Consider the following 18,112-nt stretch of genomic DNA (forward strand, 5'->3'; position numbering starts at 1 on the left):
CGGTGCGGGGGGCTCGGGGGGCGGCCCCGGGTCTTTCGCAGCCAGGGTGCGGGTACGTGCCCCGCCGCTGCCCGCAGCTTCCCCTGTGCCGCGCTGTTACCTTCGGCTTGCCCAGTGGCACCCGGGAACTCCTTTCGTGCATCAGGGTCGCCGGGGAAACGTAAAGAGGTAAGCCCTGTCCCTAAGGTTGTACCGTTACAGCCCCCAGTCAATCTGTATACGTGTCTCAGATCTCTCCCTGTGATCTGCTCCTCCACCACATGCTCTAAATGAAGTTGTATTAGTTCCGTTTCTTTTGTAGTTATAGGTGAGCAAAGAACACACAGCAAATTTTGTCAAGTGTTGTTTTTGAGTAAAACAAGCACAAAGACCTCAGTTCTCAGGGATCTGTGCAGATGGTTTTGTGCCAGGCAGTACTGATAGGAATTACTGAGCCTCTCAGTTGTTCACGATTTGCTTGTTTTCTTTTTTCTAACATCATGAGGACGCATGTGCGTGCTTTTCTATTCATATGCCCCATTCTTTTTTCCTGTAGAACCGAGCAATAAATGAACAGGTTGCTGGGGAAGCGAAGGGTATTACAGCAGTAAAACAGCATTTGGGGGCAAATCAAATTGCATGCAGTACGACAGTCTGTCACTCATTTCAGGAAATACAAAACTTACCGTTGGATAACAGCAGGCTAATGTGTCACTTTCCAAATGGCATGTATCGTACAGATGTGTACAGATTTCAACAGAACAAGGAAAAAGCGTTTCAGAAAAGATGTCAACATCCTATGTCTGTTTGAGGGGGCAGAAATAGGGGACAGAAGGAACTGCAAATGTAGAGGGTGGGCTTAGTTTGAGGCATATGACATTTAAACAGGTGCCGTACAGCAATGATTGAATTTGTATGAGTAAAGGGGATGTCCTTAACAGCATAATAAATACATTAAAATGAAAAGATTGGGGGTAAATCCCTAGAGGACACCAACTGAAGGAAGCAGGATGGAGGAGGGCTTACCCACTACTCGCTAATTTGAGAAAAGAAACCATGGAAGGAAACTGAGAAACGTCTTTAAATATAAAATGATCAAAGGCAGAGTGATAGGGAGAATGGTGAAGATAATATCATGGCCCTAAAATTTACTAGGGATTTATTTTTACCTCTAGGGACTTCAACTTCATTGGCATCCCAAAGGAGAAATATCAGTGTAATTTTGGGCAGAACTGAGCAAAAGTCCCTATTATATTCATAGCAAGTATAAACCCCCCAGATGTTCCCTCTTCAGAGCCCTTTCACGAATCAAGTTAATAGTTTTGTAGCTGGTTGGTGATTTAGCAATGCCAAGGTAACTCAGAGAGGTTGAAGTGTCTCTGGCAAGAACATTTTCTATTCATTTGTGATCCTTGGCCTGATACAATCTCTTAATGTACATCAAAGACATGGGGGTTTTCTTCCCTTTTTAAAATAGCAGAGACAGTGCAGGCCCTGACATTTGTTCAGGAGCTGTACAGCCTTTCTTCCTGCTGTTTCCTTCATATGACTTCTAAACAGCATGTTGTATTTTGTGAACTAACTCTTTCCCAACTTCTGTATCCGCTTCTGTGTCAGAATTCAGTAAACCTTCTAGGTCATAATTTCAGCTTATTTAAAATCTACTGGATTTGACCTTGAGTTAATGTAAGCTTGTGTACATCCATTCATTTCAATGGTATTTCAGTGTTCAGACTCTGCACTGCTAATGATAAGTAACTTGCCTGCTGGTAATTCTCATAAGACCCATTTTCTTAAAAGGTGCATCAGAAATAGTGACTATAGGCAGGATGGAAAGAAGATTATAATATTAAGGCTTTCTTTTCTGAAGCAAGTCTGAAAGCTTGAACTTAAGTAAAACCAAGCAAAAAACACTTGTTTTCCAGTTATTTAATTTTGATTGCTTTTGGTTCTTAAGAATCCATTCAGTCCTTTATAGTGCCAGAATGCAACATGATGGTTTTAAATAGTTGCATAATCTTACAAACTAACTGAAAGACTGAAAGTGCATTTAAAGTAGAATATGTCTTAAAGTCTTTCCATAAAGCACATGACTGCTCTCCGTGTGAAATCAAGGTGCTAGCTTCGACAGTAATCTCTGTTTCCTAGTCTGGTGACTGCCAGGCAGTGCTCTTTCAGGAATGTTAGCATGCTCACGGCTGAACTGGCACATCCTCAACATAGCCTGATGTGTATTAGATCCGGTCCTCCCTGGAAGAAGTGGTGACAGTCCAGGTGTGGGATACTCAGCATTGCTGGGGTGTAGCAGATACCTGATCTCAGAATCACAGAAGACTTCAGTTTCAAAAACTGACAATTTTGTATTTTTTTCAGGGGCAATATATTGTTTCTTAGACAGTTGTCTGAAACCATATTCATTCTCAAATCCCAGTATAGCAGTTCAATGCAGCAATAAAAACATACTTCTTTTTCTCTCATTTTAGGATTCAGGGTTAAGATTCCACTATGTGGCTGCTGGAGAAAGGGGTAAACCACTCATGCTGCTGCTTCATGGCTTTCCAGAATTCTGGTAAAACTCCCAACGTGCTTTTCTTGTATAAAAGAGGCTGCTTATGATACCCAAGAGTGATCATCTCAGTTTAAGTATACCCAGTGTGATCCGTTTTATGTATTTATGAGTACTAACTAATGGCATGAAGTTTCAGTAGAGAACAAACCACTGAAGCATTTTGGAATTGCAGCATCCACAAAAAATTCTTGCAGGCTGATGAAAATCAGCCATCTTTTTTGCACTGTCAATTCATTTTTCCCCAAGTATGTACACTTTTCTTCAAACTTTGGGCAGAAACTGCTCATTTTTAATGAATTTTCTGTTTTGATACCATTTGTACTATATGGCTAAAATTATGAATTATAGCAGAGGGTGTTAAAATAAGGATCCATTATATTTCAAGTGCAATATGGATCTCTGCATTTATTAAAAACACTATACATTAATTTTTAACTGGGTGAGGGGAAGAACTCTGAGTTCTTTAGGCTATTGTGCAGCCTAATTTCAGAATGCTACTCAGGGAGAAAGGTTCTATTATTAGTTCATCACAAGATGAATGATGAATCAAACCCAGTCCTAAATGTTTGTTTATAACAATGAAAAGCAGTCATGTGTCTAATGATTTAACCAAATTACTCAGGCTGTCATTGCCAGGTTTAACTAGTGAAGCATGGCTTACAGACCTTGCACCAAAAAAAGAATAAGGGAATAGGGGAAGTTAAACAGCAAGTTAAATGATACTTTTCCTTTCTAAACTCAGATGTGGAGCTAGGGTCCACTGTTGGAACTGTGATCTTTCAAACTGGACTCAGGTCACACCATGATAAATTGACCCAGGTGAAACAGAGGTCAGTTCTCTTCCCTTAGCAATTTCCTATAGATACTGAGGATGATGGTAGAAAGTCATATTTAAGATAAATTTTCAAAGAAGTTGATTGTTCTAATAGTAAATTGCTATCTAAAAGGATTAAAACTGTAAACTTAGATTAAAAAGACAGTTAGATGGGGTGTGCATATTCTATACAAACATTTGCATAACACATATTCTAACACAGTAAGACAGCTGAGACTACAGCTGATTTCCCCCACAGTGAGAAGAACAACAGAAAATTTAGCATTTCATATACATATTCTATTGAGACTTAGTATATCTTCAAAAAGCAGAAAGCCAGTCTTTACAGTTTAGAATGGTGAGTCACACTTTTAAGTGACAGTTAATATATTGTATTATGTGACCATTCAAAAGGAATAAATAAGAAACTGTTATATAGGTCACTTGGACCACCAACAGCATAGTTTATATAACTGTTTTTAAAAAGAAGACTACATCCCAATAGTCTACAAAATAGTCACGCTACCAGTTCTGATGTTAGTTGTTAATTCAATCAGTGAAGAATTTTTTATGCAAGAACAGAGATTGTGCTGAGAGCACAAGATAAAATAATCACAATTTAAGAGACTTAAAGCAGCATCAAATTTGTATCATTGAGCTAGCAAAACCCACAAAACTAATACAGATATGATTCACAGTTACAATTCTTAATTGTAGCAAATCCTCTGCCTTCAAATATCTCAAGGTTATAAGTAGGACAACTATAACCAGGTAATACTGACCCTAGATTCAGAATGTCTGAAGATAAAAGATGACCTAAGAATATAATGCACCAGAGCCATTAAGTGCTTTAGATGCATAAAAACTTGAAAATCAATATAAATGTTGTGGAAAGACAAAATACTTCAAATTGGGCATAATGTGTTGAGACAACTGGGTAACTCTTAGGCGTGTGTGTGAGCTGCTAAATTTTGTACAGGCTGCCTTTTAGAAATAACGTGATCGGAAAGTCACAAAATATTTTCCATGATTCAACCTTATGAACATGAAAGCATTCACCATTTCAAAATTCTGCTTGCAAAACCATTGTCCAGTAGTTATACTTTTATGTAATGAAAGGATTTCTTTAACTATAAAACCTACCCATTTGGTAGGGCAGAGATTTGGTGATTGATGGACTGTTGTGAAAAGAGAAGATGACGATAGCAAGTAGACATTTTCTGAAAACAGAAATAGTTTGTTTATTTATTTATGGTCCTTGTTGTTTCTTCTTACTGAAGGATATAGAATAGCTACAACAGTTACCATGGCAAATTCAGCTTCCAAGTAATTGTATAATGCCTTTAAAAATTTCATTCCTGGAGATCTCAGCTATATCTTGTATTTGCATTATATGGCACTGAAATGAAAAGGTTCTGACTGTTCTTTTTATATAAATACAAATTAATGAGTGTTACTGTAATATTACTTATGTTTGAAGTCCCTAATAGGCTGAAGGCAAAGCGAAAGAGCCAACGGTCTGATATGGACACTGTTTGAATTAAAGTAGAATTCTGTGCATTGCTCTTAAGATTGCTGATGATCCAAATGTTATACATTGTTCATGTGAAACTGTTGAAATGAGCAGAAGTAAAAGCTAGATTCTAGCACAGAGAGATGCAGCCATCATTATATATACCTAGAAAGATCATGGTTTTCGTATATCTATTACAAGACAAGGTAGGGCCATGTCTATCTTGGTTCTGGCTATTTTGAAATTTATTTGGTTTCAATAACAGCTGAAAGACAGGTAGTTCTCACAGGATGTGATGTACCATTTTGTTGTTATTTTTGCTTCGTAACACACATGTAGTCACTACGTACTGTTACAGAATGAGGAATAGCCCAGGCCTTTGCCTGAGTTCTTAGGTTTTTATGTCTTCTGATGTGTGTAATGTATCACTTTTTTCCACAGAAACACAAGCAGTGAAATACTTTGTGCAGTGCCAACACATTGAGAAATTGTTCTGGAACAATTCTGGTAGTATAGTTACAACAGATGAAAGTGTACATAATAAAAACTTCACCAAGTTAATTTGTTATCCATTGTATTTCTTTCATTTATTTAATGTATGAATTATCTGACATTCCTTTTCTAAAAAGAAAAAAAAATCAAACATGTGCCTTGAGGCATGTTTCCTTACTCCATGAAAATGTGTGTGTAAGCAAGCAAGGGAGAAGAGAAAGCTTTTCAGACCTTAATTTTTTGATGGTACTATGGCTCCAAGGACAAAATAGACTAGTCCTCTGTGTGCTCTGGTTTATGCCTGCTTCCTTTGCAGCAAAGGGACCATGCCAGACTCCAGGAACTGTTGAAACACCCAGGTTCTGGCCATACCCCCTTTCTGGCAGCTGCACTTCCTTCCTGGGGAATTCAGGAAGGGAGCACAAAACTCCTGTAGCCACAAAGGACCATCAGCATACCACAGCAAGAAAAAAGAATCTCATTACAAACAAAGCCATGCTAATTTACCCTCAACTATTTCAGAGCAAAAGCATTGAGTGCATTTTGGTATCATATTGCTTGACCTTATAACTCCAACTTTTTTTTTTTTTCCCCTTTGTTAGGTATTCTTGGCGCCATCAGTTGCGGGAATTTAAAAGTGAATATCGAGTGGTGGCCCTGGATTTGAGAGGTTATGGAGAAACAGATGCTCCTTCTCACAAAGAATATTACAAGTTAGATTGCCTGATAACAGATATAAAGGATATTTTGGAGTCTCTAGGTGCGTGAGTAGAACACAAACTACTTAGCTCATAGATTACTTGATTTTCTGGCAAAAAAACCCATCAAGATCTAGCAATTATTTTTTTTTAAAAACTGCATTATGTTTAATGTATATGCATTACAGATACAAATCTAAGAATACTCGTTTTATGGACGATCATCAATGAAAAAGGTTTGCTTACTAATTATGATGTGAATGTTAGTATATAAACAATGTGTAAAGATGATTTTCTGTCATGAGTTTAAAAAAAATCTTCCCTGTGGGCTGTGAAATCCAGCAGTACAAACCTATTGTCTTTTTCCTTAAAAAGGTCTTTGCTTACTCCTAACTGTTGCACTTAGTGGATAATGTTCTGGATTAGAATTTAATACCCTTGGAAACCAAAGGATTTAAATCAGGTGACATTTTTTTCTTGCACAAACAGGGTGGCATAAATATTGTGGGCTTTATAAAGATGATGACAGTACATCTGCTGTATTTAAAAAAAAAAATCCCAAAATACTACTCCTGCACAGTAGTCAGTTCTCAAGAGCTGAATCACTCTGTCTTATACAACAGTGAGAACAGAAGGGAGAACAAGGGACACATTGCTCCCTGTGGCAAATACACAGTGTAACAGTCTAGAGCTGAAGCGAGTCTGCAAAATTTGCCCCTCCAGTTCAGTTCAAAGCAAAGCTGTTCTGGCAATAAACTCTTAACACCTAGTGAAGGGTATTTCCCTCCCATACCAATAGCAAGACAGGATTAGACTGTCCTTCTCTGAACTGTTTTAATTCCCTGGATACTCTAGGGATAGTGAAACAACTTACTGCATTTCATATGAAGAAATAGTAAAGCAGTGATTATAGTTCTGAGGTTTGAATACAGGATTTGCTTTGCTTGTGATGTTTGAATATTGTGAAAAGACTGGGCAGGCAGACTCCACACCATGTTTACATTTTCCAACCTTTGCTGGTTGGGTTAATCTCCATGGTAATGCCATGGTTATACTTGAGAACTGCTCTTACAATAATTCAATTTCATAGGGATTTAATTTTTTTTTAAAGTATTTTTGAGGCTTTTTATCTTTGTTTGTTCTAACCCCATGTTAAATTCTTTCTGACTACTTGATTATATCAGAAGTGCTCCGAAAGATTTTTATTCAAGACAGGTTATAAGGTGCTTTGACAACTGTGTCCAAATTTATGTCAGAATTCTAACCAGTTTGACTTCTGTGCATATCATTTGTAGTGTATGTGCTCAACATTACAGTCCTCAGTGAGGAAGGTGATGGTATCTGATACTACAGTATGTACTCCAGAAGTGGTTAAAGGAGGAATGGTTAGGCTTTCAAAAACTTAGTCATTTTCCTCCCCCGCTTTTATTGCTGTTTAATTACCTTTTTTATCAATGGAAGAATAAGTATGTGAATGCTGAGAACTTTAAAAATTGCCATCAAAACAGCATATGGAGAAAAGCTGCAGGCCTACTAAGTATATGTGTGTGTGTATTTCTGTGTGTGTATATATATATGCTATATATACATGGCTATTAAGTATAATGACTACTTTTTGCATAATGTTGCTGCTCAGTGCTTAAATAACCTTCCATATTCAGAGAAATTCATATGGTTTAGTTTTGTTCGGGGAGGCTCAGGAAATTGTTCAGTCTTTCTGTGTGACGTTTCAAACTCCCAACTCCCTAAACGTGACATATGTACATGCAATATAATGACTGCAAATTGAATTGTATATCTCACCCTACATTGACCAAGATATGAACAGGGTGGCCATTTGGATACTGAGTGACTTTAGTTTGACACTGAGGTAGTATAGTTAAAGTGTAATTAAATTATTTTAATTATTTGGGGTTTTTTTAACTATAATAGTGCACTATTTTGTCTGGCCATTTGTAATGAAAGTAGTGCAGTATTAAATAGTTAATAAATGTGCTGGACCACCTCTTTTGCCCAATAATGATTTTATTGTATGTGATAATTTGCATGGATACAAATTTCATTGAAATAAAAGCGCAAATCTGTGTTTATGTGGTAGGATACAACAAGTGTGTGTTGATTGGCCATGACTGGGGAGGAATGATCGCTTGGTTAGTGGCTATATGTTATCCTGAAATGGTGACTAAGCTGATTGTGGTTAATTTTCCTCATCCTTCTGTGTTTACAGGTGAGTTTTATAGTAGTCTTTGTTAATCCAGAGTGTCTGCTTTTTCATTATGATTGTGTTTACTTTGAAGTTGCTAAAGAAGAACCACTTGCCTGTTTAGGTGTTCAGTAGGTAAGTTGCCAGTGCCTCTCACAATCTGGACTGTATTTTATGAAGCAGTAAGGTATCAAATATTTGACTTTTGGAAATAATTTATTGTAAGAAGTGGGAGTGCTTGAAACCAATCTTACTGATATTCTTAATCCTTGAAGGTCCACAACCATAATTTTCATATACATTAATCTGTTTTATACCACTTTGGCAGGATAAAATTCCCTGCAGAGAGGTGCATATTGCATTACACCTAGGCTAAGGTGTCACTGCATTATTAAATCTGCATAAAACAGCCTTTGTATAAATGTGAATCAGACGTTAGAATTTAATCCTGATTTAGGTGACAAGTGACAATTTATGATCTGGTACAATATTCATTGGAACAAAACATCCTTTCCAGGCTACTTACTAGAGGCTCAGGAATGTACTAGTAGTGAGCTGAAACAAGGATTTAGGTTCACTAGCAGAATTTGTTGTGTGATAGGCTTTGAGCCTGTCTACTACCCAGAATTACAAAACATTTTATAGGGATTAGATCAACATTCAGTAATTAAAATCAAAGTAGTATCTCAAAAATAATTTTCATTTCTTCAAGTGCTGACATTACTCTATTTCCATTTTAAAATTCATCTCATTTGCCCAGAAATAGTTAAGAATGTTCAGTGCAGCTTTAATTTTCATTTCAGTTGAATGTAAAACTGACCTTACACCACCATGGAATTAGAACCATTCACGCATGTTCTTGGTCACCTTTCTAAGATATTAAAGAACATTTTGTGAGATAGTTAAGCCTCACTTACCCCAAGAAAGGTCTGGTCTGTTCACCACCACCTGAGCAAGCAGGAGCTTTTTGCAATATTTTCACTGAGAGCAGAAGCTTTTTGCAGTATATTCACTGAGAGTAGTAGCCAGGCTGTAGAGAAGACAAATACATTTTATTATAGTATTTCTAAATGTTTGTTTGCATATTTGTTAAAAGACAAAATCTGTTCTGTAGCTTCATAAAGCCTCCCTGGATCAAATTTCTACTGTGGATTAAATGAAAATACACGATTTATAAATTGTGCAGAAAAGTAAAATGAGCAGTGTTGATGATAGTCCATCAAGGAAAAATAGAAAGGGTGATGCAATTTAAGAATGTATAAGATACGAAAGCTTAGAAGATAGCTGACACTTCAATCTACCTTGTTTTAAAATCCATTTTCATTCACTATCAGAATGAGTATTTCAGAGAGATCTCCTATGTTGAGAGTGCAGTTTTGCCTTCCTGAATTTGCATCTGTAAAGGATAAGTTCTTGACTTCCTAATACCTGCATATATTCTTTACTTGCTTTGAGGAAGTTAGATACTTGAATATCAGTGATGGCTCTTGCAATTCATTGGAGACACAAAATTACAATTAAAAAAAAAAAAAGCAACTTAATGCAAAGTTGGCTGTATAACTTTCTTTTGTTATATATGCTCCAATGTCTTTAAAAAGTGACACTGCATAATCTTGATTATGGTTCTTGAAATTGCCCAGAAGACAACTGTTAGAAAAATTCTGTACTTTTGTGAACAGGATTGATACTGTCTTTAGAATGTAAGTGGATTATCATCTACAGATTTCTGTGCATCACATCTTTGATGAGAGAAATACTTCAAGACTTGTATTTATGCCTCTTATTCCACAGCTGAAAAAATTGCTGTAGAATTGCTAGCTACAAAAATAGATCTCTAAGTGAAAACCTATCATGTGATTAAACTCTCCAATGTCACTGCCCTCACCTAATCTTTGGCAGGCTTCTGGTTTGCTGACTATTTCTGTTAACATATATAAAAGAAGTATGTTTTAATGGCCACATCATATACTTATTCCTGAAACGATAATCATCTTTTGTCACATAGCATGCTCTAACTTAATATTTTTAAAACATTCCTTTAAGTTTAAAAAATAGTAATATTAACAGTAATTTTGTCTGAGTCATCAGTTTTCATTTTTAATTCATGGGCATTTTTGTTTCAGAATACATTCTACGACATCCATCACAATTGATTAAATCTGGTTACTACTTCTTTTTCCAAATGCCATGGTTTCCTGAATTCATGTTTACAGTAAATGATTTCAAGGTGAGCAAAATGAATGCTCTTGTTTATATATTTAACTGTGAGTGAAGGAAGAATTGCCACCTACGTTGATCACTTCTGATGTAGTTATAATTACTGGAAAAAATACGGAGCTTTCTGATTTTTTTTCTTAAACTTTATATTTTTATATATTTATATAAAGTAAGATTAACTCTTGCTTGTACATTTCTGGGAGGCATTCAGTTACATATCTTTAACCTCCAGCACTAGTGTATTACCAGTCAGCGGGTTTTACTTGTGTCCATGCCAGTGGAACTTCTGTTGACTTATCTGAAGCTCTTGTGTGCTGCAGGACATCCTCTTATCCCGTGGAGCCTTCTACAGGGCAGGCAGCCTGGGAGTCTGGGTGTCAAATTCAGCCAGGCGATTAATTCTGCCTGAGGAACCAACAAGGACAACACCTTGTATAACTTCAAGTCCAAGCATATAGAAAGGGAAGAAGCAGCTGCAGGCATGCATCCTCCTCGGTGTGTACAGCTCCCAGTGCTGCATGCACCAAGGGCACAGCAAGCAGGGGAGATCCTGAAGCATTCTCCCTCCCACCCTGTCAGCTGCCGGGGTCCATCCCAAAGGAAAGCCAGTGCCTGCGCTCCTTTGCCTGTCACTGATGGCAGGGCAGGGTGCAGAACTGAGTAACTTGCACTTGGTTATTCTGAGATAAGTTATACCAGAAGTAGTTTTACCATGTGCTTTACACTTAAGTCTCTCAAAAAAGTATTTAAACCATTCACTATAAGCAGTGTGTACATAGATTTTAGAAAGATGTGTCCTGTCAAAGGAGAGAAATCACATTTTCTATCTGTCTTATGTGGTGGCTTTTTATGCTTCCTTTTGTAGGTTCTGAAAAGTTTATTTACCAGCCAGGCCACTGGAATTGGAAGAAAAGGCTGCAGATTAACAGCAGAGGATATTGAAGCTTATCTCTATGTCTTTTCACAACCTGGAGCATTAACTGGACCCATTAACCATTACAGAAATATTTTCAGGTCAGTATAACATTCTGAAACAAGGTAAAATATTTTAGAGACCCCTGGAGGCCAAAAATGTTATTGTATCTTCTGCCGCTAAAGTAGGAGAAAATGCCCATCTGTTGATGAAGTTTCAACAGGAAACAAATGCATTCAGTGTCAAGCAGTGTGATGCACAGTGAATTTTATGCAGTATCCACACAAAACGGTGAAACAACCAGAGTGCAGATAAAGAAAATCTTTGTTTCAAAATTTAATAAAGCAAAGACCCTTCCTCATTCACAGAACCCATGGCAATCACAAAAATCCATCTCTTAAATAAAACTTACAAAATTAACATCAATTAACTGTTTGCATTACAGTTCACATTATCTAATAATAAGATCTATGAAGATATTATTATTAGATAATACTACTAGAGAGTATAGCATCCAAGTACATTGCCCTCACTTGTAACTTTAAAAAAACATGTCTGACTGGAATTATTGTTTGGGCTGCTTTTTTTTTAAAGGTGGGGTAGGTTTTTTGTAACTAATCTAAAACTAACAGAACTCGGGGTTTTGTAGTTGTTGTTCCTGCACTGGTCTCATCAGACTCACTGGCAGCAGTAAGCACCTACAGCAGGAAGCATACATAGACTAATACTGAGAGTATCATAATAGGAAATATTTTTGCAAGCTCAATATTACTTTATTTTCTCAAGCAGTTTTCTAGTGGTTTTAACTTTTCTGGAAAGAGTCAGCTTGGCCTGGAGACTGATAACCCCTTTTTAGCTACCAAAAACTTAGTAGGGCCAGAAGGTCTTTAACTCTGCATATACTCTACTTACAATTTACAGCCCCAACTTGAAGGACTGTACCGAGAAGAGTAAGATTCAACTTTTTTTATTTATTGCCTCCAGTCTCCCACATTGCTAAATCTCCTGCATGCTTCTCTAACACAAGACTAGCTTCCAAGTATTCTTTTAAAATGACTGTTCTCTTCTTTCCGTAAACTTAAGACAATAGGTGTTTGAGGTAGATTAACTTTTCATTTTCCCCAGTCCAAATTTAGGTGCCACCTTTACTGCTCTTTCTGTGCCTTCCATGCTGCCATTGTCATGAGAGCAGTCAGCAGGGAAATACTGGGAGAAAAACGGATCTGAGCTAGGTGCTGTCTTGTACAGGCTAAGAGACAAAACTGGATCAAGAAAGTAGAGAGATGGTATATTTTTTTCTAAACAAGGTAACACCAAGCAGAGACACCAATGGGGAATAAATAAGATGGCTGTGCTGGTAACAGTATACTTCAAGCTATGCAGAGAGCAGTTGATGACATCAGCTGGGATGTCCAAGGGCGATGGGGGAGCTGTGTGGCTGCACAACAAGCTCTCTGGCCCTCTGTAACTGCACTGCAGGAGCCCCCGGGGTAGGGCTAATGAGGAGCTGGAAAGACATGAGCGCCCTGAGCCTTGTTCATTACATTTGCCACAGTGCCTCGCATCAGTGAGCGTGCACATTAACCAGATGCTTCTCTGACAATAACAGTGAAATAAATATCTGTGATAGCCGATAGCTGCATTGCTGTGGAATTCAAGTGAGATGAATATAACAGTTTTGTATATTTAGACTATTATTTCAGGCCTTTTCAGCCTCAAAAATCCCTAGTATTAGTTATTAATTAGAAAGTATCTTCTTAGCTATTAATTCCTCTGTACATCTGTGTTTGTGCATTGTTTGCTTTGTTTTTCTACTGACAGTACACCTGTACTGAACTCAGAGAATACTATTTTAGGTGCTGTCAGCCACAGTGCAGCAGGCTTTGGACTGGAAGGAAAAGATTAGTCTTCAGCTCATTCAGTTCTTGCCACCAGTTCTCATGGTCGCACCTTATGGGATGTAAACCATTAATTATGAAAACTGGATTGAAATTTTTCACTTTTTCTCACATGTATTCACCGTAACTCCCAGTGGGCTGGCAATGGTGAACTACGTGTTCAAAGTTTCCAGCTCATTACTGTCAACCTGGAGTTTTATTCTTCAGAGCTTATTTTTTCTGGAAAGTTATTTCCAAGGAGATGATTGAAATCACATAGTTCCATTCATCACCAACACATCTTTGTATAGATAGCACAGCAGTCATTCCTTTCACTGTACTTTAGATACAAACACTTTAGGAATAAAAATCATAAAGTATCATAAAAAATCATTTTTATATCATACTTAGTTAAGAGAGATAAGTAAGCAGTTGAAGCTTGAATTTCTTCTGATAGGTCATTTTTTTCAAAAAATGAGATTAGTTCTCTTACAGTAATTAAGAAGTCTTTCACTGTTTGTTTACAGAACTGTATAACAGGGCTGTATGAAGGTTTGTGTCTGTTTTTTCGAAGACTTAAACTCATGAGTAGAACTTCCCTGTCTAAATGTGAAATCTGCATGTTAATCTTTCTAAAGGAAATTTCTAGAAATTTCAGGCATAATATAGGGTCCCATATTCCAGACTAAAAAGAAATAGAGTGTAACTCATAAGCAATGAAAAATGACAGGTTGTTTGTCTATGCAGCATGTGTAAAAGGCCTAGTAGAGTTTTCCAAAGTGAAGCTACAAATTTTGCAAGGCACTTAAACATAAATGAAAAAAAGTAGACCCTACAGTAGTGAAAAAATACACATGAATAGTGAAGAGATCCAGGATACTGGATTTAAAAGATAAAGAGATTAATCTAAATGCAATGAATCAGATAATCAGATTATCAATTTTTAAAACTGATAATATGAATAAGCTGTGGTTCAGTGGGTGAGGTCAGGTTGTTTGCAAAATGAGATTTTAAATCCTCTGCTACGAAAGCTATTTTAAGAATTTTTCTAATTCAGCAATCAAAATTAAATGTAATTATTATTTATAGTGACTTTTTATTAATACTTCTTGACATTATATATAAGTAGACAGGAAGAATGTCTTCAGAGTCTCCATTTCTTATTTTAAACTAATGCATGCCATCTTCTTTCCCTTTTTACAGAGCATAGTCTCTGAACTAACTCCTAAGTTTCAACTTAGCACTTAAGTATGTCATAAAAGTTTGTTTGGAAAATCTTTTTTTGTACATTACTGGTTTAAAATAATAATGTTTGAACATTAAAACAATAAATATCTGATCAGATGGAATCTATTTTGAGTTGTCGCAGCTACTCTGTTACAAAATGTAGCTAACATTAAACAATTGAAGCATAAATTAGATAAATTTTTCAGCATTTCTAAAATAGAAGATCTGAAATAAATTCTGATGGGTTACTACGGTTTATGTTGGAATAGTGTTTTATTTCTTTCTTGTATCTTTCCTAATGTCTACCTTTAATGTGAGGAAATTTTTATAAAATATTCCATTTAAAATAATTGTATTAAGAAAAAAATAATAAATTTTTGCTAGAAGTTTAAATAGGTGATAGTGGTGGTATAATTTTTGTTAACATTTTACTTTCTAAAGGCTTTTCTTCAAAGTATTCTTCCAATGTCTTATAATATATTTATCTTTAAACGCTTTCTAGTCTGCCAAAGCTCTGGGTTGTGATGTTGCAGTTTTAAAGAGACTATGACTCCATGAAAAGCAGATTTTTAAGGAACAGTTTTCTTTCACTGCATACAGATGTAGGTATGTAAGTCCAAGGCCTTCAAAAACATACTGTAGCTCTCTGTAAAGGGATCTCTGATGCCCTTGGAATATTAGCACGAATTTCATAGATGAGTGAATGTAACTGAATTCAGTTCAGCATTTCAGACATCAGTGTTCTATAGAATATTTTTTTAGTATAAATATTTTCATTTTTAGTTGTACTACATGATACTTACTTTTGAGTAGGTCTGAAACACTCTAGCTGGTATCTTCTGTAGTGTTCAAAAATGGCAGCCTTCCATTTCCTGGACAACCATTTTTGGTAGGGCAGTTTGGCTACTCAGGTAGCTATCTGCCTTGAACACTGTAGTCTAAATGATTCAAAGCATCATATTTCATTAAAACCCCCTTGCAGTAAATAATGCAGGTTCATAAATTTGCCATAGCATTCATCAGCCAAGAGAAAGCCACTGACCTGCAAAATTCTGGCCATGTTTCGCATTCCCTTTTATGGAGATCCTGGGGTTCCTGAGCTGTGCACCATGCTGAAGCATCATTTGTGTTCCAAAACTAAGACCTCTGTTGCAATCAACCGCTGATTACACACAAGTTAGAGTAGAACTATCTTCTAACAATTTTATCATCCTTAAAAACAAAGGACTTTGGTCACAGAAGTGTTTTCTTGGTATTTTAGAAGATATCTTGAAACCTAGAAAGCTTGCAGTGAGATTCATTGTGTTCATTTCAAAAGCTGAGTTGACTGAAATTGGTCTTGGTGATTTTTTGTTAAAATAAGACCTAAGTAAGTGTGTTTTATTTTTAAAGCTGCCTACCTCTGCAGCACCATGAAGTCATCATGCCAACCCTGCTGTTATGGGGAGAAAGAGATGCATTTATGGAAGTTGAGATGGCAGAAATTACACGGATTTATGTTAAAAATCATTTCAGATTAACTATTTTGTCTGAAGCCAGCCACTGGCTTCAGCAGGATCAGCCTGACATAGTGAACAAGTTGATATGGACCTTTCTAAAGGAAGAGACAACAAGAAAAAGAGAATGACTCTTTGTACATGTTTTAAGGGGTCTACACAAAAGCTCTTCAGATTTAAAAACTAATTGTTATCAGGGCCATATTTCCAGCCTGCCTTCTATTTTGAGCTCTGTTAGAGAAAAGTGTTTTCAATGTACTGTAAATTTGGACACCAATGTTACTGCTAAAAGAAGTGAGTATGAGAATATATGATACCAACGTTGGTTTTATCTGTATACTTGTATTTTGCACATAAGGACACCTGCCTTAAGATATATATGTCTTTGTACAGAAAGAAAATCATGGAAAGTTGCCTGGTTTTGTTTTCTCCCTTGCTTTACAGTTTTAATGTGTGGTGCCTTTTACAAATTTATAATGAAACAATAGAGTGGTGCCATACTGAAGGAAGTCATGTGTTTTCATTCTCAATTTGCCTGATTTTTTTTAATGTATTTTACCATTAAACGGTAACTAACTCTTTTTATTATCTATATTTTAGCATACTGAATGATTGAAAAATTTCTGGGCACATTTCTAGTCTTCAAGTGAATAATGATATGTATCTTGTTGTATTGTTGAATGCAGCTGCTTTGTGCGATGTGCTTTCTTTCTTGACTAAAAAATGGGAAACCTGTACACTCAACTTGTCTGAACAAGAAGAGTGGAAATTTAAGATATAACTTGTATCAAATCCACCTCTGTCTAATAAAATGCAACTTAAACTACTCCCTTTATCTGACTTCCTATGGAGAGATTTTTTACTGAGCCTAAGAACTGGATTTGAATAGCTAAAGTGTCTGTCCGCTGTCCAGCCTTCCTCATGCTATGATTGTTATAGTTTCTTGGAAATAATGCCTTGTTGTTGGCATTATTCTCCCTCTGTTAGCAACTGTTGTTCTTGTCTCTGAGAACTACTGCCAAGTTCCTGCATTTATAGGAGGAAGAGACACTGATTATGGAAGCAGAGGGTAGAATTAACTTGCATGTAATGGCAAGGGAGAAGAAAACTGGATGGTACCTACAAAGAAAAAAGAAGCACAAAACATGAGTCCCCAGAAGAGGTGAGTCACCTGCCTATTGTGTTCCCAAAGGCTCCCTCTCCACCTGCAGAGTGAGCACGGTACCCTGGGAGCAGGCGAGGATGAACAGGGACCCATTGGGGGAGGCACTGGAGCCAACTGAGCCAGAAACGACTGTCCACACCACAGTAGAAGAGAGATGACAGGTACTGGGGAGACCCAACAAGTCCCAAACCACCACACATGTCATCTCTTTACAGCCACAGTGCCCCACACAGGTACTTGGCGCAGCTCCTGCTGATGTCTTGCTTGGCATAATCCTTGCAAGAAAGTGGACTGAGGGGTGCTGTCAACTGCGTTATTAGCTTGTGGCTGGTGATGTGCTTCTTTTCATGCAGTTCGCAAAATCTGAGGAAGAGTCCTCTCAGTATGGTGTGATAATGGTATTGATCTCACCTTTTCCATCCATGGCTGGTACCTCCCTTTCAAGGATAATTTTCCCCTGAATCGTTTCAGCATTTATCAACTTAGATGATTACATATTCCTTTTATTTGAAGTAAAAAGTTGGAAGCGCTCTTCCTTGTCTCAGAAGGGTGTTGTAGAGCGATTTTTATCACCTCCGCAGCAGTTTAATTTCTTGGCAAGAAAGTCGGTGCGGGGGAGGACGGTTTTTTGTGGGGAGCACCCCGTCGCTCGGACCTGCTGGCCGGCAGCCCCGCCGCGGAGCGCTGCCCACCGGCGCCCCGGTTTGCGGGCTGTCGTTCCGGTTCTGTGTGCAGCAGGTGGGCAGGCAACGGGCAACAATCCCAAGCCCGACTCCCCTTTTAAAACAACCGGCCGGGGCAGTCACCGGTGCCGTGCGGTGGCGTTACTCTTCCCTGGGCAGGAGAGCGGCAGGGGAAGGCGGGCCGTTACGAGGGCCGGGGCGGGGGCGCGGCCGGCAGAGGGCTCCGGCCCGGCGGGAAGGCCCCTCCTGCCCGCCCCGCCCCCTCC

General features: G+C 37.6%; 1 protein-coding gene across 1 annotated transcript; it reads left to right on the forward strand.

The window, feature by feature from the left end:
• Positions 1-9: 9 nt before the first annotated feature.
• On the forward strand, positions 10-16,823 carry EPHX4 (epoxide hydrolase 4; the record flags this gene model as incomplete). Its single annotated transcript, XM_026853927.1, has 7 exons — positions 10-168; positions 2,463-2,548; positions 5,970-6,127; positions 8,164-8,292; positions 10,392-10,495; positions 11,351-11,499; positions 15,895-16,823. Coding segments are annotated over 7 exons (1,020 nt in total), but the record flags the coding sequence as incomplete, so codon positions are not given.
• Between the last annotated feature and the right edge of the window lie 1,289 nt (positions 16,824-18,112).

The sequence above is a fragment of the Athene cunicularia genome, assembly GCF_003259725.1.
Source record: "Athene cunicularia isolate RWA chromosome 8 unlocalized genomic scaffold, athCun1 chr8_part1, whole genome shotgun sequence".
Classification (NCBI taxonomy): domain Eukaryota; kingdom Metazoa; phylum Chordata; class Aves; order Strigiformes; family Strigidae; genus Athene; species Athene cunicularia.